Here is a 25,510-nt window from a genome sequence, read left to right on the forward strand (position 1 = left end):
TCCTTTCAAGTAGCTGAGTGGTCTGAAATTTTTGACACCCTATGTATGGGATGGTGCTGATTTATACCAGCTGAGGGTATGGCATTCAAAGTGCATTTTAATTTTACTTTGTCTATTGTATGCAATTCTGTTTTGTTAACAACTTGTATTAATATTTTAGGAAACATGACATCAAAATGGTTGGCAGGTGGGTTTTTTTTTTGTTTTCATTAAAAAAAAAAAAAAAGCTAGAGCATACTGTTGCTTCAAGCAAATTCTGCTTGCTTCTAGTCCTGGAGTTGAAGCATACAAAAATAAGAGGCAGCTTTTATTTCAGACTGTCATAGCTCCCTTTGGTCCAATAAATTTAAAAGCACGTGGTTTCTATGTAGGTCCTTTTTCTATCACAACATTATTTTTATATACAATTCACTTAAAAATAATACAAGGGGGGGAATATTATTCCCAATTATGAGGCCTCAAAGCAATATTCTTTTGACTGGACATTCACTTATAGGATAAATGCATGTCACTGCACAGAGTTCCCAGAATATAATTACTGTGCTGCCAACTCTTTCACTTGTATCCCTTTTACAAAGCAGACAGCCTTGCAGCCACAGTCATGGTCAGAAGACATGCTACATGCAGTTCAGCTAAAATATGGACAGTCCAGGTAAAATAGAACAGGATTCCTTTGTGTCAATACAGTGGCAGAGGAAATACATATAGAAGTCTGTTGTACCTGAATAGTACCAGGTAAACAGAAGGACAAAAATCTAAGGGGCCTGTGGGCCTTGCGTTAGCCATGTGCTCCTGCATTACTGAGGCACTGCTAGATGGTAATGGAAGCGTTGGCCTTGCGACCAACAGCGGGTTGTGGAGGACAGGGTCCATACATTTGCATATACACAAGCCAGCTGTCATCCAAAATGTGTGTGACCTCATTAGCACTGTATTGAGCCTGAGCTTAATGTCCCACTTCTTAGCAGTACGTGTCCTCTTAGGTTCAGCACTGCACTAATATGATGGGATGGTTTTTGTTCTGCTTGGAACACGCACACAGAGACTCAGAGCTGGATAATGCGTAGGCATGAGTCAGATGTTCTGTTTTTAGCATTCTGTAAAAAAATCCAGCAACATCTAGGCACTTCCGTAAAGCAGTAGTTCGAAGTAGTCCAAAATAATGCTTCGCCATAGGTTCAGATACCTGTTTCTTTTCTACGTGGTTAACAGTCCAGATGTTTCCTTCTACGGTTGATTAGCTGATCCCATTTCACACTGTTCACATCTGTCTGATCACCACATTGTCAGTAAAAGTTGAAGAACAACCTTGTGGTTTGCCAAAAATTAAAAAGGATCATCAGTAAGATAGTTTTACCTTGGCAATGAAATAATTACACACAATGTCAAAACAAATACAGATGCTCCTTTTGAGAAAAGGTCTTTTGAGGACACTGTATCAGCTGTACTAACTACGAATTTTTAATGGTTCTAAATTTTCATGTTATGTGTATTAATCATTGTAATTCCTCTGCTTCTCAGTAAATATAATCACAATTTTATCCAATTGCCGAGTGTGTTCTGTAGGCCTATTATTTCTCCTTTTCATCCATTTCCAGTAACATACTTTTTTTGTATAAATACTTAACCATGATATAGTTAAGATTTTTTTTTTTTTTTTAGTGGGACAGAAATAATTATGTTATCCCTGTGCTTTCTCTTACTGTAAAGAATTCTGTTTCCTTACATTTGGTAAGATAAATACATTGGTGACCTTTATAAGAATAGAATGAGAAAAGTTCTAGTCCCCACCAGCATCGAGGACATGTAAAATGCAAAACCATTATCTACTTCATCTGTGAAAATAGCTCTGGAAAAAACTAAAGCATACTTGGTTTCCATTTGTGAAGTTTTCCCTAAACAGCTTATGGGGCTGAATCTCTCTGTGAAAGAAATTGTAGTAATTTGTTGATAGTCCAAGGAGCTTATGATACAGCTCTGAATCAAATCTGTTTCCACCCAAAGCTCTTAAATTGTGTAGATCCATATCACTTTGTGGCTTCCACAGCTCAAAGACCTTTTTCTTTATGGAGGTGACTGAGACCGCATTAGCCGTGTCAAGTTTTTCACTCGAGACTCATGGCCTCATGTAGCACTCTTAGGATATCATTTAGGACATCATTTAGGACTTTTATGGCCCAGCGTGTGTAGGCTTTGCCCTCCACAAATTGAATGGGGTGAACAGATGGAGTAAAGAAGGCTGCTACAGGATAGGTTACATAGAGAGGAGTAAGTAGCTCCCTCGCTGTATTGAAGGCCAACTACTGATACACCATGGTTGTGGTGCACCCAATTGAGACCAAAAAATCCTGCCACTTCACAATGCACCAAGTAATCCCTAGTGGGAAACTGTCTTCAGAACTGTGGGTGGCTCTGGTCACTCCATTTGGACAGATGTATTAGAGTAGAAATAGTTTCTGAGAAGGGTGACGGTAAGAAGGAAAGCCTGTTTTATTAGAAAGGAATAAAAGAGCTTGGCTTTTATAATCTTTCTAAAAAGCTGGGAAAAGGTATATTACTGGTTGTAAGTACATGGAAAGTAAATTCCAGGGTGGAAAGCATTTATTGAAATGAAGAGATAATGGGCAGAGTCAATACAAGCTAACCAGTGGTGACATGGAGAGTGGGATTGAGTGCACCCTCAGCAAGTTTGCCAATGACACCAAGCTGGCTGCCTTCAAGGCCAGGCTGGATGAGGCTTTGAGCAACCTGGTCTAGTGGAAGGTGTCCCTGCCCATGGCAGGGGGGTTGGAACTAGATGGTCTTTAAGGGCCCTTCCAACCCAAACCATTCTGTGATTCTATGATTTTTTGTTTATGTTAGCACCAAATCTTTTAATTTCTGGCAGAGAACAGGGTTACTGGAATAGCCTTGGCCATTGGAACAGTGCATTCAAAAGCCTGACTGATTTTAAAATGATGCTTCACCGGTTGAACGAGTTAAGATGTTCAAGTGATCCAGGAGAACTTTTCTAATTGTGTGCAGAATAAGATGCATTTTTGCAGAGCATCCCCTCTCAACTGGAAATCAAAAAGAACATGATTAAATTCATCATCTTCATCAGCCTTTTGGCTACAATTTGAGCATAAGTTATTGCAAGACCACACTTTTTTCCTGTGTTGTAGTAATACGTACAGTCCCACACTTACTTTCAATAGTGGTCAAAGAACAGAAATTGCTGCAATAGAGGGAAACATCAGAATATGGTCATGTTCTTTTTTCTCTGCCCTCTCTGACAGTTGAGTCTAAAGTATGACTGCAGGTAATAGCTTTGCCACTGAGGATCTCACAAAATGGGGAAAAGCTGTTCAGTTGATTCAGTACCTGGAGATATGCGAGGAAACAGGAAGCAGGTCCAATCTTTGTTTCTTTTCATTGACAATTTTAATTCATGAAAATAGTCTCTGTGCCCCCAAATCCAAGTCTTCCTCTGCTGATCTCTCTTCTTTACAGCCTTTAAAGAAAACAATGTGAAATTACATTTGGCTTAGGCTGAGGAGAAATTGCTGTGCTAGCTAAAATGTTGGCACCACACCTTCTATTCAGATTGCTGCATGTTGGTGGTGTCTGTTCAGATAACCTCTAGCTACAGTTGAGTAATACCACAACTGGGGAAAACCCTAGAGAAATAGGAAAATCCCTAACTGTTTGTGCATTGTGTAAGTATATTTTGCTTAGGCTCTTTGCCAATGCAGATATGAATCAAAGATGCTCTCTCTATAGGAGTAAATTGTACTATCATGTTCAGGATCTTATTTTTGCATAAGACACCCACAGCATTTGTGAAAGGCGAAGAAAATTTCCATTCTGATTTTTAGTGTGTTATGTTTTCCTATTGCATTCATCACTGAAAATTCCTGAAAACAAAAGATATAGAAAGTGGGAGAGGAATTTGGTTAATTTATTTGAATTCTTGTTTGAGACAAATGGTCTCTTTTGATTATTTTACAAAAAAGATTATAAAAGAAAATACCCCCCCACCCCTTCGCCTTGGTATTGTACAATAAAAAGAAACACTTGTTAAGAAAACGGAATTGAGCTGTGACCAAGTGCTTGCTGTAACACTGGCAAGTGTTTGTGCAAATGTTTGATTATTTATGTAAACCTTCCCAAGAACTCCTCACCCAGAACAAAACCAAGTGCCCAAGAATGACAAAACATCTCCCTACAAGAACAAAAATCACTGATGTGTATGTTTCTTTTTCCCATGGAGAAGATGAGGAAATAAATGCAAAATGGTACTGGAACGTGCTCAGATGGCAGGATTCATCTGAGCAATAGTGCAAAGCAATGATTAATTAGCATAGACTAGAAGGTGGGTTTTTTTCATGTTTGTAACTTAAGATAATTTGTTTATATCTGATTTGCGTTTTTCAGGTGTCAGAACAGGGGGTCCAAAGCACTGTGGCCTTCTTTAAGTAAAAGGCTGAATCCTCTGAGTTTTGTGAGATTTTTGTTGTTTACTTCAATGGGATCTTGATTTTTTTTCTCATGTATTTTGGCACTATGATTGTAACCAGAAAGTGACTAGAGAAGATGGTTTAAAGATGATGTTCTAAGAAATTTTGGCTGGCAATTGGGAACTCTCTCAAACCACCTAACCAAAGTATTTTCAATAGTCTGTCTGAAAAATGGGAATTAAAAAAAAAAAAAAAACAAACAATGTAATTTGCTAAATTATCAACCTCATGAGAGATTAATTTCTTCCAGTAAGCAGAGGTTCAGCAATTAATTGATCCAAAAGTTAGGTTTTCTCACCAAGAAAGCTAGCTCCCTAACTCTCGCTCACTTGATTTTTTTGCAGTCATTTCGTATATTTGTCTATTCCACTCCTTAAGGCCATGGAGAAGCTCAAGTAAAGAGGCTGAATTCATATTGTCCTTCTGCATACTCCTGCAGGGTTGGATTAGAAATAATTCAAAATCAGGGCTTTGAATCAGCAGTTAAATTCCAGTAGTTTTACATGAGGTGGCATGTTCCACTTTTATTAGTTTAGTATTGCACTGAATTATTCAGAAAGCTATAGTCTTCATTCTATTGATGAATGTGCATTGGGAGAATCAACAAACTACCAACAGAGCTTTTTTTGGGGGGGGTGTGGGTGGGGGCGGAGAAATCAACGACAGATATTTCTATGGACACATTACAGCAGAAATGAAGTCACATCAGTTATATTTTTCAAGCCTTCAGGGCGATTTGAGGGATTTATGAAACCATTGAAATACAAGCACCCCTGTTTTACAACAGTTATGTAAAGAAGTTTGATTCCTTTTATAGAATCATAGAATGAGTGGGTTGGAAGGGACCTGTAAAGGTCATCTAGTCCAACCCCCCTGCCATGGGCAGGGACACCTTCAGCTAGCTCAGGTTGCTCAGAGCCCCATCCAACCTGCCATTGAATGTTTCCAGGGATTGGGCATCTACCACCTCCCTGGGCAACCTGTTCCAGTATTTCACCACCCTCATCATAAATAATTTCTTCCTTACATCCAATCTAAATCTACCCTTTTTTAGCTTAAAACCATTACCCCTTGTCCTATCGCAACAAGCCCTGTTTCTTTGAGTTTCCTTGTGGTGTTGTGTAGAAGCAGCCAAAGTAACATCTTAACAATGTCACAAGTAATTTTTGTAATCTTCTGTCTATGAAAGTATACGACCATCTCTGTTTTATTACAAAAGGTGGTTTAAAATACCACCTTTTACGTATCTGCTCTTTTACGAGTCGTAGTGACAAACTGCCAGTTGTAAAAGCTGACAACATACCTCCGGAAGTGGTTGTTAAAAATAAAAGTGCCAAAAGGGCAAAGGAATGAGAGCTAATCCAGGTTCAATACTGGTCAGGGGTTTTCTAAAGGCCTTGTATAAAAACAAGCTTATCTCGCAAAAAATTTAAAAGCAGTGACCAAGGGCAGAAAACACACTTCCCAAGTACTCTAGGCAGCTCTCACAGGGTAGCCAACGTGCTGTCATCTTTCACTTGCAGCAATAACACGGTTTTCCTCTACAGCTGTGTTTGTGAGGGGCACAGAATTACCTGTGGATGAAAACCTTGTGGGAGACCAAGCAATAGTTATTTTATGATGTGCTAATGCTTACCCAGGGTAGATCTCTGTGTTTGTCTACAACTTGGGAATTCCAAATGCCCACGGAGAGACTTTTGCTGGCTCTGAAACTCTCAGACCGCTGACTTATTGGCATGGTCCTAAAATGTTTTAAAAGGGTGGAGAGCTGCCAGTCCGTTTGAGAGCTGAGGAGACACGGTGGTGCCTGCTCCTTTTGTGTGTGTGACAAACGTCTCTCTGTGAATGAGACATGGATTTTAAAGGAAGGTAGAGGGGAACATATATGCTGGATACAAAGAAACAGTGGTATGTGTCAGAAAATTGAGTGCTAGAACAGCAGAAAACAGTATTTGCTGGCTAAGTAATAGCCTTTCTTTAGAATGTCATGCAGAATAGGCAAAGTAGGGTTTGTTATTTTTATACTCTCCAGAATTTTTGCGTGTGGTTAAGTGCTTATTTTACTGGGAAAATGGATGTGGTCTGTCTGAAAGATAGCTAGAAACTTGTTAAAATATCAGTGTCAGGTTCACTTTGCCTCCTACAAAAGCAGTTTCCCACTTCAACACGGTAAGTACTGTGCTTGAGTAATTTTATTTTCAGGATTCTGAGCCAGATATTTCTCAGAAATAAAAAGTCAAGTCTTATTTCTAAACTTCACTTGAAATTACTGTAATACTTCCTTCCATTGGCCCGGTGTCATCTTATAAAAACCATGTAATATTCAGTAATGCTCTATCACAGTCTTGCTGTTTACAGAGTCACAGAGTGGAAGGGGTTGGAAGGCACCTCTAGACATCATCTAGTCCAACCCTCCTGCCAGAGCAGGATCACCTAGAGTAGATCACACAGGAACAAGTCCAGGCGGCTTTTGAAAGTCTCCAGGGAAGGAGACTCCACCAGTGCTTTCTTTGCCCTGGTATGAAGCAGTCCACTGTAAAGTTTGACAAAACAATAAATAAGCTATTGGTCAGTGTGAATGGCAGGACCTGGTAAAATGATGTCTGTATTTGATGGAACTGTTATACTTGCAACCATTACACCTCAGCAGAAATACATGACAATAAGGATAATGCTGATCCTGTGTCCCCATACGTATCAGGCTGTCATATGCAGTGGTGATGTGCATTTTCACTCTACTGGAAAATCTTTTTTTTATCTTGATAGTGATTTCTGTTGTGGACTGTGAATATGTTTACTTGCTTAATGTATGTTTATATTTGTGTACAATCATTAAGCAATATTTATTGTTACCTCAGCTTTTTAATATTTTTGTTTCTGTTTGCAGGGGATTCATTGTAAAGGCAAACCTTCCAGTGAGTATACATCATTCACATTTTTACTACATTGTTTTTGAAAGATAATTTATTGCAGACAGTAAATCCACTTTCCTGTTGACATCAGATCACTGTCATGACAGGGTATTTACCACCGGTTTCCATGTACAAAACACTGGATATTGGTAGGCTTTGATAAATAATAAGTTAATAGCGACTGTGCATTGTTGCTTTATAATTTTCCTTACCATAGATGGTCATTGGGAGAATTTTCTTAGTTATTTCACATATTTTTATTGCTTCTACTTATTATTATTGCCTACAGTAATAATTGAGGCTCTTGAATTACCTGAAAGCCGAAGCCACCATCAATCGCTGCTCCAGTGCACACAGTCACTTGACAGGTAGCTGCCTTGCAGGCAGAGGACAGTCATATCTGGCAGCCCAGCTCTGCTAGTCTTGACGGTGCCTTTCCTGGATCCCAGTGGCAGAGAGAGTCCACACTCAGGAAGAAGCTGCGATGCTGAGCCGCAAGCGTGTGAGATGCTGATACTATGGTGTGGGGCATGAGCCAAACATCAGCTGCCATGGGTCTTGCTCTGAAAGTATGGCATTTGTGGGACACGTGTTGAAGTGGAGAGATAGAACATGGCTGTGGAAGGGATGCAGTTAAAAGTTGCACCTGAAATAGTCTCTAGTCTTCTGCCAGCCAGCAGAGAGAAGAAACAGGGGCATTGACCTTGTCTCTGCCTAGCTGAAGCATACCTTCATGACCTTGGGCAGCACAGGCTGAGGGCACTAAACCCTTCAACCCTGGTCTCAAAGGGAAGGACATCTGCAACACTGTCGGTTAGGAATTAAAATCTGTGCTGGGTATTACACAAATGTAAATCTAGAGGGTGACACTCACTACAGGTACCACGAGGTGGTGATTCATTCCACCCGTCTTAGGATATGGTTATTTATGTGCTGGGAGGGAGGCAAGAGGGGTTCTCCCTCTCTGTTGACTGCCAGTGGTGCTTATATGATACACATAAACTTGAACTAGACATTTAGCTCTTAGCTGGATATAGACTTTGGGCACTGAAGGGTTTGTAAACTAAAGATCCTTATCTTTCAAGATGATGCACGTGAAGCAGAGCTGGTTGTAGATTTTCAGTGCTGCCTGAAAATGACTTATCAGCTATCTTTAATACAAGTAACACGTAGGATGACTCAGCCTTATGGGGGTGATGAAAAAACATTTTTTTAGTCTTCATCTTAATTCACTTGTGCAACAGTGGGTGTATACTCATTTCCTTTTCCATAGCCATTCTTTTTATTATTTATTATTTGAAGTAAAATTACCTTAGAAGACCTTAACTGTATAATAGAGCACCTTTGCAGGAATCATTGCTTCTAGCCGCAAGAGAAAAATTACTATTTCCTAAAATTTGCATGTGTCAGCTCAGTAGTATTTGGTAACATAGCTTTGACTCTACCTTCTCCCTCCTGCTTTCTAGACTACTGATAATATACGAGGACTACTGTAGTATTTGGAATTCACTGTAATATATCCAGACATTGATATGGATATATCAGTGATTATAAAAAAAACCCCAAAACCTTGCAGTCTCAGAAAATGTATTTGGCACAGTATATCACCATGTTCTCCAGTATCCTTGATATTTTGAAATATTTTCTGAATGTACAACTGCGAAACCCTTCTAATTTACTGTGCATTGAAATCTATTGTGAAAGAGAGGCTGTCAGTCTGAAATTTAATCAACTTCATAATTGCTGTAAGTACTTTGAAGTAGCAAATCTTGGTATTTATTAACTGAAGTGCACCATGTGGTTATCGAAGGAGAGCATAACTAGTTTGTTTATGAATTTTGTTGAATCATCCTAATGCACAGATGCAGCAGATACTGTGGTCAATCATATGCAAATAGGTTTGAAATGCTACTGTAATTTATACTCAAGGAATGATGCTTCAGTGAAGCAATTTTAGTGTGCTTTAGATATGCTCACAGATTTAGCACTGTCAGTATCCTAAGTAGACCAGGTTCTTACAGTTCTTGTAGGGAAGAAATATAAGACAAAAAACCAGTTAGGGTTCTCTATTGGGTGTTGGCCTAGACCTGTTGTTAATGGGTTTTCTCTGCAATTTTTTTTGCTCTTCTCCAATTTAATCTTCTTGCCTGAGGCTTCAAATTATCCATCTAATCATTTCTATTGCGTATTCATTGCTCAGATCTGGCTTCTATTATCCAAGTGTACATAAGGTGTGTTTTGCTGTTGTGACAGTTCTGGGTTGATTGCTGCATCATCAGATAAAAAAATAATCTGCTGTGGTTGAGCTGATGGCAAAAGTATAAGGAAAGTGTCTACATGCTGAATAATAAGCCTTGGCTTCTTTATGCCTGGGTTTATGTGTGTCCATAATTAAGGAATCTTTTATTACAGCAACAATCCCTCTCTCATGTAGGGCTAATTACAGTTATAATTCATAAACATAAAATTTAGGTAAGATTTACTCAGCAGTTGGTTTGCGTAGCAAGATGTATCTTTATGTCTTTTGGGGTGTAGATCAAACTACTCATGAGAAAAGGAAAGGGGTGTGTGCTTCAGAGGAAACTGTCTAAGGGGGGGGATTAAGAGATGATAAGGTAAGAGTTTACTGAAGAAGAATTAGTCAGAAATGAGTCTCATGCTGTGATGATTTATGGAATGAAAATTATATTCTATCAGCTCTTCCTTGTATCATATATTTATTGTGACCCCAATCTAATACCGTCATGCATGATACGATCCATTTAAACCATTATTAATTAGTTTTGCAGCATCTTTTGCAATTCTCAAAATGTGTCACAAACTGAATGGGAGAAAAAATCCATAGTGGAAGAGTAATTTCATTTGATCCACTGTATTACTTATTTGTTCTCAGTTTGAAGGTAGAAACTGTGATTAAGGAGGACATTGTCCCTTCTTATGGACAGGCAGTAGTCCCTAAAACTCTGTGCACCTGCCTGGTACTGATCCAAGTCAGTAATGCACCTAGGTATGACTTAGGCTTCTCCTGAGATAGTTCCAAGCCTGTGACACCTGATAATACAATGCCTCGGGCAGTAATAACTAAGGACTGAATTCAACTAAGTCATGACAGTCCCTCCTAAAAATAAATAGGGTCAAATAATATGATCAAATTCACCCACAAGAATACTTTGTAAAGAACTGTCAGCTTTGACAATGTATACATACACACACATTGCTCTTCCCTTAAATCATTTCTAAACAGACATGGGAATGGGCAAGATTATAGGCCTGGATCAAGAAATTTATTTCAGCATCCAGGGAATTAAGCAGAAACAGTTGCTCCTGGATACCATTTGGTATCTACAACTTCATGTCATACGATGCAGTCAAGAAAATATCTTTTTGGGCAAAGAGACAGAGCTAAAGCTAATCAACACTTGTCACGTTGTTAGTGATAATTATCAGGTAGTTCTGCAATATAATAACCTCCTAATTAACTGTGGGTGGATTGATTGGGTGTTGTACAATAACTCTCTCTCCTGAGATACCTTCAGGATTATTACACCACCCATTCTTGGAACACAGAATATAGTGTTCACCTCTGGCTGCTGTGCACTGTACTTCTTAAAGCTGCCTTATCTCTGTGGAAACACGTTTACAAATTCTTCAAAAGTCACAGTACTACACCACTCCTAAAGCTGAATTTGTATGTTTTTAATTACCTGTTTTTTCTTTGGTTTGTACAAATTGTCTTTTCTCGTTGCCAATATTACCTTGGATAACTGAGAGTTGACTCTACTGTCAGTTGAGGTAAAGTGTCCTTATTTTACTATCCTTTTCCTCTTGGTTCATATCAGCATATCCTGTTGCCTCCGAAAGATGCTTAATGGTATAAACCCAGGATAATGGAGTAGAGATTCAGGTGTGAAGCATTTGTCTTTTCTGATTTTTGATATGTGTAATGCAGGACTTACTTCTCCTGTTACCAAGTATGAGGGCACCGTAAGGCCTGACAGATTCCGGCCAAGGTATCCCATTTATGTCAGCCTATCTTCACATCCTGCATGTGTATGATCCCTGACAATGGGCTTCAGCTGCAACTGGACACTGTGAAAGTGAGGAACTCGTAATATAGAAAGAGGTCCTGTACAGGTTAATACACTTTCAGTCTTTAAATTTATACCACTTACCTTTATTGGAGGGGTAAGTATAAGGATAAGCTCTGCCTTTCTTCCTCTTGCACATCCTACCTTTCCTCTTTGAGAACTGTGAATGTGTCTTCCATGTGAGTCAAGGGGCATCCACGCTAGACAATTCTCAGCTAAACATTGAGGGGATGCATCCTTTCTTGATGATTTAAGAATGTTGTCCTGTGTTTTATGGCAAGCAGGGTATCGTGGCACTGCTGTTTCATGCTATGCTCTTTGCCATACTAGCTGAACTCCTTTTAGGAGTATGTTAAGCAGTATGACTAATAAGAGCCAATTTTTTTTTTTTTTTTTTGTTCTTCCAGCCTCTCCACAGGGGGAGGAAAATGTGCAGGAAATACTTTGTTTTACTTAGGTGTCTTTTAACTTTCGTGCTATGTACCAAAGCAAGAAGGGTAAGAAATATTTCAGAGAAACTACTATGATGTAGTTACAGCTAAAATGAGGTGTGCTGCATTGCGTATCACAAAGCCAAGGGACAAACCCAATCTATGGCTATTTGTACTGACAGCTTCCTGAACTCTTGGTTTTTGGGACTACAAACAATGTATGTGGGGTAGAAAAAGCCCAAACAGTGTTGAGGATTAAATCCAATGGACCAATTTAAATTCATAAATAAGTAACTGATTTCTGTGCAGGGCAGTCTGAGAAACAGAGAGAGATGAAATATGGATAACTGATGAGATTTGCAGCCTTAAGACGGCTGTGCCACTGATGTCCTAAGGCTTTGGGATGACTAAATTTCTATAGGAAAATAAGATGAAACATAGTAGCTGTGTTCTGGGTCTACTGCTTACACCTTGCAGAAGGTCTGGGTAATATTTATTCTTGCTGTTCTGGTCTAAAGCAGAAGGAAATCCTGTAGGTGTGAGGGATTTTTCCATGACTAGGAATACAATGGTGCCCTCTTGTGTGAAAGTGATATTTTAACAGCAATTGAGACCATCAGCCGAATCCTAAAATTAAAATACCACCTATGAGAGTGCTCACAGTACACAGGTAATGGTTTTGAAGAAAGTGAAATAAACTATTAGTCTATCTGTGATCCAGCAGATCTCATCATTTAAAACCACTATTAGTCTAGGTGTGCTCTGTTAGCCTTAACTGTTAGAAGTGTGATTCCTTCCTCTTGTGGGTTAACGTTATTTAAATTTATTATCAACCCTCCATCTGTAAGGTAGTTCTTTCCAACCCCCCTGCATTGCTAGTGAAGCCAGCTAGCTATGTTGGCCATGTGAGAGTCTCCAGTTGTGACTTTCCTACTGATTTTCATAGAGCAGGAGCTTCATCTTTGGTACTTTCTCTCCCGTGGATATTCTGTGCATAATGGGAATTCTCTGTCTTTCTATTTGCATTTGCAGGTGACATTTTTAACAGCTTCTGCCATGATGCTCCTGCATCTTTGTCTCCTATGGTACTGAAAAGCATGAAGATCTCAACAGTGATGAAATGTGTCCAACGAAGTCCGTGCTCTCTTCATTTAAATATTAAAGGAACCCTGAGTCTGGATGGTAGGAAGCAGATTTGCTCCTGAATAATTTCTATTTTCTTTTTGTTTATAGCTGTTTATCCAAATTTTGTTCCATACTGCAATATTTGTGTCCCCGTTGTTTTCATGTAATTATGTCAGGAATATGTATTTTTGTGAAACCATTGTACTACAAACCAGGATGAAGCCTTGGCCCTTCTCAAGGGAATGAGAACTGAGGTAATGAATTCAAGACAACTGAATTTTTACTTCCAATGTAATACACTTAACTTGTCCCCACCAGTGCCCCAAGCATACTGATGCCCTTTTCTTTCTTGCTATGACACGTGTGCATGAACACACACACACATGCTAATTCTGTCTACGCAGACATGAGCGAATGTCCCAACAGAAGGACATAAAGTATGTGTCTGAAGTTACAGTTCTTCATTAAAATAAAATGAAAGCACTCAAACTTATTGGACATAGCCTATTTTTACTAACACCCTGCCATTCATGAGCTTGCCATTTAGGTATTTCCTGGCGTGCTTCACTTTTTTAATAGGTTTATTTAGGTTAATACGTTTATTTTTTAAATTTGCGTAAGAATTTGTTTAATTTGTAGCAATCTGTATTAAATCCTTGCTTCTTACCCCATGTGTGTGTTATTTATAATGCCCCTTTTTTGAAAAGAGATAAAATGCATCTGCCTTTCACTTAGATGGGAAGCTTACGATATGGTATGTTCTATTTCTTTCTTTCTTCTTTTCTTTCTTTATTTTAAGGTGCTCAAATTATAGTTTTGAAATCTACTCCTAACTCATTTCAGAAAATATCCGTGGGCTGGAAATATGTTCTTTTTCACTGGACACACAGCAATCGCAGTGCACAAATGTGAGATTTGCGAGGAAAAAAAGCAAGATGCTTAATGGAAAGAAGGTAGACTCCTTTTTTTTTTTTTTTGGATTGTTTTTCATTTACATGTTTATGAGCCTTTGGGAAAAAATGCATTTTGTATCTCTCTTGTTTCCTTCTCTCACTGGCTTTGTGGAAAACTGCAATGAAATGTATGCTACAGCATTGTCAACTGAAACTCCGTAACAAAATATCCTTTCATAACCTATAAATTCAATTCTCCACCATTTTTCCACTTCTTCCACTTATCTTTTTGCAAGGGGAGCTGCCTCTCCAAAGCCTAATTTTCATATCAATCTTGCTAGCTTTCTTTTTCTGCCCACCAAATTGTGGGGAAGCTTTTGTAACTCCCAATTGCTAGGAAGCACAATGCCACAGGGATTTTAAGTGCATACATCTAATTTATTCAAGTCCAACCATGTCAATGGAATTTACACATCTAGGTGACAGCAAAGTGCCTAAGCACTTGTGCACATCTGTCCTAAACTCATGGTAATAATTGCATCAGTGGAGTACAATATTTTACTTAACTAAACCCAGAAGTATTTGTTATTAAAATTTGCAATTAGGGGGGGGGGGGGGGGGAAAAAGACCAGTCTTTGACCAACTGTTTAAAGGCATGGATTTTTGCTTTCAGTTACTGGTGGATAACTGTTATTAATCCCATATAAAATGTGTTACTTCATGTGCTTTGTAAATGTTATATTGATTGCACATGTGAAACAAAGTTATTCTTCCAAACTGCAATTGGAGTTTATACTCTTGGTGGCCAAAGGTCCCTAAAGGCAATGCAGGGCCAGCAGTGAATGACTGGTAGCTTTTAGAGGAAGGTAAGTTTACAGGCAAGAATCAACAAACATATTTAATCAAATTTTCTTAGTTTCATTTCATCGACTGGAATGGTGACATGTCTTTTATCCTCAGAATGCCTTGCACCAAATAGGAGTATATCCAACATGAAAACCTATATGGAATTTAGTAGTTACTGCTGTCAGTGAGGGAATGACCTGTTGTAACTGCACCTCAACTTTTGTCTCCTGAATTACTTTCTCTCTCAGAAACTGTTACTGGAATGAATAATTTGCTGAAGTTGCCATTAAATGTTTAAACAGACTTTTTTCCTTTTCCTAGTCTGTGGAGGTTTGTGCTAGTAAAGTGCCTACAAACTGGGACCTCTGGTAGTACAAAAGACCTTTCAGCTTTCAATAAGCATTAGGTACCTGTATTTCTATGCTTTTAGGATTATTCAGTAGCTTGTAGATACTTGGATTTCTGGAAGTGAAGAAGATAGCAACATCATGGATTAGAAGTAATGACACACTGAAATCCTTTCATTAAGTGGTATCTGCTTCTTTTGCGTTCTTCATGCTACAATGTCTGAGACTGCTTGATGCTCCTTGTAAATATAAATACATCTGAACAAAGAATATTGCTTGCTCTACTGATAACCAGTGGTTTTCATGTTCTGGAAGTCACGCACAAACTTGATTTTATAAATGTTTTGAACAGGTACAGGTACAATTCAATTGCATTGAAGTCAATGTAGCACAGCACATCTATGTGACCATGAAAACAGTACCAAATTACTGTGAAGTCAAGCTGAGTCAGGAATACTATGTTGAAGGTAGGAAAACATCTTAAACCAGATGTTTTTCAAGAAACATCTGTTCAAAGAAAAAAACCTAAGCCAAACAGAAACCAAAAACCCAATGACAAAGTGAAATCACGTTCTGGGATACACTGATGGTAGATCTTGTATGCCAGGACCAGTCTTGTTCTTCATTTCAATGCTTTGTTTTGTGCATATAAATGTCTGACTTGCTATAAGAAACAGAGACCGGAGTTTATGTCTAACGGTACGTGGAAAACAGAGCTACACCCTGCATTTATCCTAACTGGCCTTCTCATGATTGGCATGTGCCCTTTCTCTGCCTGTTCAGTCCTGCGTGCTCTCTGTGCCTAAGATAGAGCCTCTGCTTCTCTGCCTAGTCAGGTGGTTTCAGAGACTGAGGAAAGCTTAATAAGAAAGCGTAAAGAAATTTCTTTTTACTTCCAGCAGCAAGCTGTTCTGCCACTTCTTTTTGTGTAACTGGATAAAGGTAGCATTTTTCCATGTTTTTGGCATAAGTGCCAGCCACCTGCACATAAAAGTAGATTCAGCCCTGTGGTCCAGCCAAGATGCAGTGTGGCTGGTGATGAGAGGGGCACCAAGTGGTGGTGCAAACAGCGAAATGAGGCCCCTCTTCTGGTCTGGTGCCTGGGCTTGTCCCACCTTCCCATCTCCAGAGCCCGTGGATGTGCATCTCTTGCCCCTGTCCCTTGGCACAGTATCTGACATGCGATGGCTGTTCCACGCTGTCGCAGAAGTCTTTTTGTATTTAAAATGGCATTAATTTTCTTGGTAAATCCTGATTCACTATTGAAGTAGATATGTACTTTGGGAATAAGGAGGGGGAAAAGAAGGTTTTATAAAGCTGCGTTTTGAGACACTTTTCAAGGGAGTGTATGCAACAGAAAATAGAAAATACTTATCTGGGGAAAAGAACTGTGTGGGCAAATGAGAACAAAGTGTTGCTGTAATACTGAGTTAAGCAATGAGAGGTAAAAAGAGTAGGCAGCACATTATGAGACGATTTAGAGTTCTTAAACCAAGATTTAAGTTTTGGAGATACGAATATTAGATAATTGTTCTGAAAGCATCACCTGGCCTCTAATTCTGGTAAGCTTCCTGGGAGCTAACTAAGGTGTCTCGTTGTAAGCCTGGAGTAGAGTCAGAATAACAAAAATACACAGTTGTTTATAACAAAGCAATAAGCCTGGTAAAGAACAGGAGTCGCTTTCAAGGAAAGAATAGCTAAAATGATTGTTGTTGTTATTATAATTACTTAAATTATTGTTAGGTACTAGGTAAAGAAGTGCAGTGTTATGTCCTAGATTGCCACCTTAAAGTGCTGATGAGGTTTTCTAGTAGAAACACCACACTGGTGAGATAGCTCCTTAAGGCAAGTTGTGATATAATCTCTGTGTGTGGTAAGGGTGCTTCTCTTTTTTTGCCATGCATCTAAAAGTGGATGTAAATCTGCCTTTGAAAAGGGGTATAAGAAAGAGGTTTCCTGTTGGTAAGCTATTGGATAATTTGGCAGTTTATTTACACAGTTACACAAACAAAGCAGCACTGAAGGAAACTCTCATTTCTGTTTTGCAGATTGCAGAAACAGTGATGTCGGAAAATATATTTCAGCTTGTTCAGGTGAGCTGGTCTTCTATACATCTTAAAGCTGTGAGATATTTATGGTGACCTGTACAACGATACGTTTTCATAGCTGAATAAGCAGGGAAGAAATGATTAATTACAGCTAGCACTACTTATAATTACCAGGTGGTTGATAGGTAATGTCCTGGAAAATATGTTTCTTTGTATTGACTTGGAAATGCTAGATAGCAGGTAAAGATATTGAAAACCTATTTAATACTTCTGGAACTAGGTTTGTGTCCTTTTCATGCACTTTGGATTGCTGGTTTTATATTTTGTCTATAGGCAGATCTCATAAATAGATTGAAATTAATTTACCAAACTGCTATTCCAATTCTGGCATACGTGTGAATATAAAAGCTAAATAAAACAATCCCCTCCCCCCCATCTGTTTAACATAGTTGCACATATTCTCTAGGTAATGAAATTGAAGCTTCAGGATAATAAGCTTTTTAGTAGTGCTAGTGTGTATATTTCAAGTATTTGTACATGAACTACATAACATTTCAAGTAGTAAGATTGAGGTACAATCAGTACTTGTCCTGGCCTCTAAGTACTGCCAGTGCTAATTTAAAACTGAATAGTATTTTAGTATTTAAAGTTATGCTCATAAAATTATTATATCTCATAAAATAAGAATACCTTTAGGAATATCAGGATATAAAAGGAATTAATTCAAACATTCAAAGTAGGAATCTATAGATGTTGAAATTCATCTCCATCAAGTTATTAAATATATTCTGTACCTTTATAAACAAATGACAAAGTCAAAATTAACAAAGTAATAAAGAAACAGATGCGATAACTTCATGCTTGAATTTTCTTTTTCAGCTGGAAAGTTTGATTATAATGTAGACAGGGCAAGGAAAATGATATCAGTGAATGTATCCAACTTCCTTCGAGATCAAGATTATTACATTCGCCTGTGCCACAAATGGTTTACCTGTGAAGATGCAGGGGCTTTTGCTGTGGTGAGTTATAGCACAGAGCAGTTTCTTGAGTCAGTGGGAGATGTGACTTGTAGGTGGAAATTCTCATTGGGGTCATAGTTACAGGAAATGCCCTTCTGTATCTTTATTTAGCTTTACTGAAAGTCATTTACTGTCCTGGATTCATGACCATCTTTTTCATTTCAGATAAAGGGGAAGGAATCTTTAAAATCAGTTTCTCTGAAATATTCTCAGCTACTCCCTTGTCTTTGCATCGAGGTAATGCAGTCTGAAATTTGGTATATACTTGTGTTTCTGATTAAAGAAATTGTATCTGTGTTTTGTGCTAAGAAAGGAGGAAAAATCTGTAGAAAAAGGCTCACACTTTTGACAGAGCCTTTTCTGACCTTATCATTATGTAAATGTAGAAGCGATTTTTTTTTTTTAGGAAACACTAATTAAAACATGGAGATAATAAGAAAATGGGATACAATTTACATTAATTTATGGAAAGTATTGTGTAAGATTAATTTGGCTGATTATTTTAAGCAATGAAAAGACAGAAAATTTAATCTGACTGAATTTCAGCCTAGCATTTCATATAGTATTGCATGAGAAACTACAAGAGGAATTGAGGAAGCTGGGGGTGAGAACAAGATCTGTGTTGTAGATAATACCTAGCTGGAGGGGTAACTCAACTACTCCTGTTGAATGGGGCTGTGCTAATAGGAAGGTTATTTAAGGACCACACTTAGACCAATTCTTATATAAATGTTTTCATCAATGACATGGGCACAAAAGTTGGGAACATATTAATGAGATTTGTTGATAATACTGTTGAGAGATGTAATCAAACTGGGAGAGGGTCAGGATAATTGGAAGAGACTAGAGATTTTCATATGTGAAATAATAAGGAGGATGAAGTACAAGTTCATGCACTTGCTCTAATATAACTAATTCTTGCTGTAAGATGCGAGTCATCATTTGGAAATAGCAGTGGAGGAAAAAGGATCTGAGTGTAATAGTTCATTGCAGGATCATTAAACTAATGTGCTTACATGTTGTAAACGTGACCAAAGTGGGTTTATTATGCCAAGCTAACAGGAAAGTATAGGCAAAAGGCCTTCTCTGAAGTACTGTAGGCAATTCTTGTATCCATATTCAAGAAGGATGAATTCAAATAGAAGATGTACATGAAAAATGTAGAATGGTTGGGGAACGGAGTGACTTCCCTATAAAGGAGATGCAAAGAACATGTTTTCATTAGCCCGGTAGAACACATGCAAAGAGAAAATATGTTTGTTGTCTAAATACACAGCAGAATGGTCACTTATAAGGAAAAAACACGGGTTTGGGTTTGTGGGGTTTTGTGTGGTGTGTTTTGGTTTTGGTTTTTTTTTAAGCTAAAGCCATTCTTGCCACAAGAATGAAGGGGGATAAACTTAATTCCATGAATGTATTCCAGATAGCTACAGATTTTTTCTAATAATATGAGAAGTGAGATTTTTGAGTATCTTTCATAGAAAGGTATAAAAAATTACCAAACCAATTATAAATTATTTAAAATAATGTAAGATTTTATAAGATATAACATTTTACAAGACAAAATAATAGGAAGATACTATGTGACCTCATTTCTCAGTGAATTTGGTGGTAGGATTTACCTTGCAAATTAAGATACCTGCATGTAGATGCCCAGATGTAGATATCTACATTTGAATTAGATGTCCGAACTCTTTTAGTCAGTGGAGATCTAGTTGCTGCAGGCAGTTACACAACTGACCAAATGTAGATGGCTATTTTGGGATGTGCTGGATAGCACTGTAGGCTCCACTGGCTGCATTGGCTAGATCTTCATATGGCTATTATAATAGTAATTTGGGCACTTAAGTCACATTCAGATGTGTAAGTATAGGCACCTAAAATCACATTAAATGCAAGCTGAGCCACCAGGTCTCTTCCAAACACAGGGATGTTTTTTCATTCCTCTCTAAGGTATGAGGTCACTGTAAAGATATTACTCCTCTTTGCGTATATACAGAGAATTCCACAATGCAATTGCTGACTAAACAGATGAGAACTGTGAGTAACAGGAGCATTTTCACATGAATTGAAATAATTAGGGTATAGTAATAACCATGCACATATAATTGCAGATTGGGTTAAGTGTTGGTCCTCAAATTTTAAGGATAAATCCTTCACCATAACAAAGGCCAGGAGATCTGATATTATGAATCTTGAATGTCTTTTGATAACCCTAGAAAGTAATGACACTGTAAGACACTTAATGAAAATTAAACTTCAGGACTTTCTAAATGAAATTGGTCTAAATATATGACTCAGAAATAGTAAGGATATAGTGCTAGAAGGGGGAAGGTTTTCTGTCACATTCCCTCTGAAATGTTAAAAACTGATGTATCTGAGAATCTCTAGGTAATGGTCACTTTTTGGGTTGTAGGGTTGGCTGGCAGTTCCAGATGCAAGGAGGATACAACTTTGCCCCTTTGAAAATGGCAAGTATTGTGTGATTACTCTTTATATGGATGATTTTCAGCAGCTCCAGTACTATGTCACAATTTGAAATCCATTTAAAGTGAAAACCATATATTGCAAAACTTCAAGGAAATCATCATATTGTTTTGTTATACTGTGGGTAGACAAAATAACTTACTTTCAGACAAAATTGTTCACCAAATTTATGCCAATACAAATACTAAGTAACTTTCTAGTCATTTCCTACATTTCTTAACTCATGCACAAACTGACCAGAAGGAAGAACAGCCACTGAGGTCAGCTTTGAAATGATGAAGTGAGGAAAGATTTGAAGGTTTCCAACACACAAAGGAGGGAAGAGGGAGTTGGAAAAGAAGACAGTTAACTGCATATGAGAGTTCCCATACTTAATGGGAAGTTATTAACACGAAGTGTTTCAACAAAGTCAGAGTTTGGTCTGATGGCAGCTGAAAAGAAATTGTCGTACTAGATAGATCTTTATGGAAAGTGTTACCAGGCATATAGAAAAAAATCATTGACTGAAGAAGTGGTTTATTGTGTTAAGTCCAACAATATTGTTTCCCCAGACCATGCTAAGAAGCCTAGTAAGGGATTTTAATATTTGATTTAAAAAAAACCCCAGAGTAAAACCACCAACCCATAACAAGCATTCAAACTCCTTTAAACTGCATAGACATTTGCTGTAATCCTTTCACATTCTTGCAGGGCTGATACATTTGTGTTAAAATGGAAGCAATTTTCTCTTCAGTTAGCCCAGCCTCATTTCTAATTTATTTTTTGTGGCAGAATATAGCGTTTGTGACACTACCATTCCTTTCTAGCATGGAGTGCAGTTTGACTAAATAAGAGGGATTTTTTTCTTTTCCTCAGTTTATGAAACAGAGGGCACTTAGAGGAATGCTCAAGCTTTATCTGTAGCTATGTCTATGTCGTGTAGTCAGATCTGGCTTTAAGGTCATCAAAGTGAAGCCTGTTGGCCATCTGCAATAAGAAGTCATAACCTCTGTTCTGAGTAGCTTTTCAGCCTGGGGCTAGGTCTTATGGGGCACAGGTTGTTTCCTTCCAGACTTACTCCTATCTCTACCTATTTCCTGTGCTTGGAATGGTTATTCTTTGCAAGTGCAGGAAATGGGGCTCATGAATCCCATGATTCATTCCTTCCTTCCGTGTGCTGCTTCTCTTCCTTCCCCTCCTCCTGCAGTCATTCTCTCTCTGATGCTATTGAATCAGGACTGTGGGGATAGCTGAAGCATAACTTACGAAGCTGTATGTAATCAGAGGAAAGGCAGTATGTGCTTTTGCACACGGGAGCTCTTGAAGATTATTTCTGTCCATTTAGGAAGCTCCAAATGAAAATTACAATTGAAATCTTAACTTACAGCTTTGATAAGCAAGTGAATATAAGAAATACAGTTTTATGGCTATACTTTTTATTTACTCAACTATCCTCCTTGCAGGAATCTCAAGCAATATTTCAGACTCTAACATCCAGCGATTTAAGCATATAAGGAGGAGTTCCAACTTTTGAGCCACATTGTTTTCATTTTAAATCTTTACTTTTCCTAACTGACAGCTCTGCTGGAATATCTGAAGTAGATTGGTTCTTTATTTTTGGCTCATTTATCACGGATGTAAGAAAGCTGGTATTATAAATGTAGTTCTGTGGTAGGAGGTAATTAGCAGTTGTGTATCAGAAAGAAGCTCTTCTATGTAATAACTCTATTGGGTTAAGAGAAGAAAAAGGAAAAAGAATGTCTTTTGTTTACTAAACAATGTAATTATGAGACTGTAGATGAATGAGCATCTTTATTATAATGTAAATAAGTAGACGCCAGAAAGGAGTAAATCAGAAGGAAACTCAGGTAATAAGCCAATGAACAGGCCTGGAAACAAACCTGAGAAGTCTTAACTGTGCTGCTGTTCTCTTAACTATTGGGATTACACTTACATTATAGCTACATTATTACAGACTCCTATAACATTCAAAGTGTAGCTGTGAAAACTGTCAGAACTGTTGGGACCTATGAGTTTGCCGTATGGGTAAATATTCTCTAAATATTAGCTTTACAGTACATGTTAATTTATTAAAAACAGTATTTTTAAAAAAGAATCAAAATATTCAGCAGTTTTAAAAGCAGCATAAAAATTTCCACTTCATAGAAAGTTTCAGTGTTTTGATATCTATGCAAAGTGAAGACAGCAAGAGTCTTGGCAGAATTAAAGGGTCTGCAAGGTTTCTTTTAGAAAATACCAAAAGGTTTTATTTCAGGACATTTCTGAGAGAAGCAGTACCAATAGAAATTTATGATTGACAGGAGTTGAATTGGACACCTGGTGTTTCCACTCTTTGATGTAGACTGTGCTGCTTCTCTTTGCTACGTTTTCTAGTCATGGGTATTGTTTGTTCACTCCTCTTGAACATCCAACTGGCCACATTTTCAAGTTTTTGCTTCACAAATAATTGCAGAAATATAATTTTATCCTACTTCTGAGTATTAGGCAAATATAATACTTTCCAAATTGCTTCTTGAAGTATGAACTGAAATGTCAGTTTGAATTTCATGCTACGAATTCTGTCATCCACGTGCAGCTAAATGGAAAAGAAACTCAGTATGAAGTGACTAATTTGACCAATCAAATAAATGCAATACCTTATATTTTATTATAGTGCCTATTTAAGATTTCTCCAATTATATGTTGACTAGCTCTGAAATTATGGTGTGCCCAGTGTAGATAGAAAGAAGATTGATATAAATGCCATAGAAAAGCTATTTTGTGAATTACTTGCACAGCTTTGTTTACTGTTGGAGTTCTTGATATTCAGCTAAAGACCTGAATTTGTCCTCTGACATACATATTGTGTGCATATAAGTCCTGCACAAGACACAGAGTGGGAGTCCCCAGTACCATGACTTCTAGTCAATTTCAGTTTACCATACACAGTTAACTGAAGGTCGTTGGTTAGGAATTTCCTTGTGTTAGACTCCTCCTGTGATTCATGGGCAGAGAACACACTTCCAGTGCAGCCTAATCAAGAGCTGAGGCGTCATTCCCTGGCCATGCCTATCTATCACCACAGTGGGAGACTGGTAAGACTAAGCTCAGGTTGAGGACCTCTGGTAAATGCCAACACTTTGGTGGGATAAATTCAACTTATACACTGTTACAGTGTGAAACACTGCAGTTCTGAATGGTGTAAATGACAAGAAAACGAAAAAACGATGCTTTTTGTTTTAAGGGCATGTATAGGTACGAGTTTTGTAAACAATTTTGATTCCTTTTTAGACAACTTGAATAATGTTTCCATTCTTTGTGCACAGATACGAAGGTGCTATGGGATAATATTGTTTACAACCCAGTGACACAAACCCTTGCTTGGGAGCCAGCCTGTCCTGTGCTTGTCATGGTTAACCTATGCAGGTTAATGAAGTCTAATGACCACTGTGAAGATATACAAAACACTTCAAAAAATTCTCCTGAAAAAGTAAGAGCTATGCAGATTTATTCAAACTGTGAGATTGAAGGCCATGACCAAAGGCAGAATGTGAAGAGCTAGACTTTGGAATAAGAGCAGTTGCAAATTCCTCTCTTTGATACTTAAAACTATTCATAATCATGGTCTGTTCTTGTACACTAACCACATGATTTATTCAATGAGCTCATATTGGCTGACTCACTACTAAGAAATAAAAAGTGGAGATGACTGTGAAGCTAGTAATGTTTGCTAAATTCTTTGGTGTAAATAGGGTCTGCTTTTAATTGATAGTAAATTAATGATTCAGCTGCCCTGAATTTTCTGTCTAAAAGATAGGTGTTCAAGTCTACACTCTTTGTCTCAGATTCCTTTTAAAGTAAATGAAACAGACATGTTGAGGGGACAACTCTTCTCATCTGAAGACAGGCATATAAGAAAGGTTGGAATGATTTCTCTCTAAAGGTACCTGTTTGTCTTCACTGGCTATGACAAGAGTCTGTTGTGATTAGATCACATCTGGACATTTAACATTTAGACGCCTAAAATTTAAGTAAGATGAAGCTAAAATCTCTTTAAATCTTAATGAAGACATAATGGTACCTTGATAGGACATGACTGCTTTGCACTCAGTTCAGATCTCTGAAATGCCTTCCTCAAACTGGTCCAAAATCTTGAAGTTGGGGGTGTTGAAATAGCGGGTTCCTCAGTTCTCTCAGCACTTAGAGTTTTCACTGAATGTATCTTGAACTGCTTGATACTTCAGTCTGAAGTCTCATCTGAAGATGCTGAAGGCACTGGATTTATGGGATTGGTTAGGATTCTGGCTTTTGTCTTGAAAAGTAGGTTTATATAATCATAGTATCATAGAATGGTTAGGGTTGGAAGGGACCTTAAAGATCATCTAGTTCCACCCCCCCTGCCATGGGCAGGGACCCCTTCCACTAGACCAGGTTGCTCAAAGCCTCATCCAGCCTGGCCTTGAACACTTCCAGGGATGGGGCATCCACAGCTTCTCTGGGCAACCTGTTCCAGTGCCTCACCACCCTTTCTGGGAAGAATTTCTTCCTCATATCTAATCTAAACCTCCCCACTTTAATTTAATTTAAACCCATTACCCCTGTCGCTGTCCTGTCGCCAGCTTTCTTGTAGGCCCCTTCAGGTACTGGAAGGTGCAATAAGGTCTCCCCAGAGCATTCTCTTCTCCATGTTGAACAAGCCCAGCCCTCTCAGCCTTTCTTCATAGGAGAGGTACTGCAGCCCCCTGAGTATCTTCGAGGCCCTTCCTGGATGATCCCTCCCTGGCCATCTTCAAGGCCAGGCTGGACGAGGCTTTGAGAAACCTGGTCTAGTGGTAG

The 25,510-nt window shown here is 38.2% G+C and overlaps 1 protein-coding gene across 1 annotated transcript in view; it reads left to right on the forward strand.

Moving 5' to 3' along the window:
* Positions 1 to 13,012: 13,012 nt before the first annotated feature.
* LOC104515605 (putative interleukin-17 receptor E-like) overlaps positions 13,013 to 25,510 on the forward strand; it is a 22,248-nt gene continuing 9,750 nt past the window's right edge. Inside the window, exons 1-8 of the mRNA XM_010159644.1 lie at positions 13,013 to 13,112; positions 13,899 to 14,008; positions 15,494 to 15,608; positions 17,190 to 17,234; positions 18,069 to 18,208; positions 18,374 to 18,445; positions 20,625 to 20,679; positions 24,001 to 24,164. Coding sequence (XP_010157946.1) covers positions 13,013 to 13,112; positions 13,899 to 14,008; positions 15,494 to 15,608; positions 17,190 to 17,234; positions 18,069 to 18,208; positions 18,374 to 18,445; positions 20,625 to 20,679; positions 24,001 to 24,164 — 801 coding nt within the window. The remainder of the gene's footprint in view (positions 13,113 to 13,898; positions 14,009 to 15,493; positions 15,609 to 17,189; positions 17,235 to 18,068; positions 18,209 to 18,373; positions 18,446 to 20,624; positions 20,680 to 24,000; positions 24,165 to 25,510) is intronic.

This window comes from Eurypyga helias, unplaced genomic scaffold (genome assembly GCF_000690775.1).
Source record: "Eurypyga helias isolate BGI_N326 unplaced genomic scaffold, ASM69077v1 scaffold6119, whole genome shotgun sequence".
NCBI lineage: Eukaryota > Metazoa > Chordata > Aves > Eurypygiformes > Eurypygidae > Eurypyga > Eurypyga helias.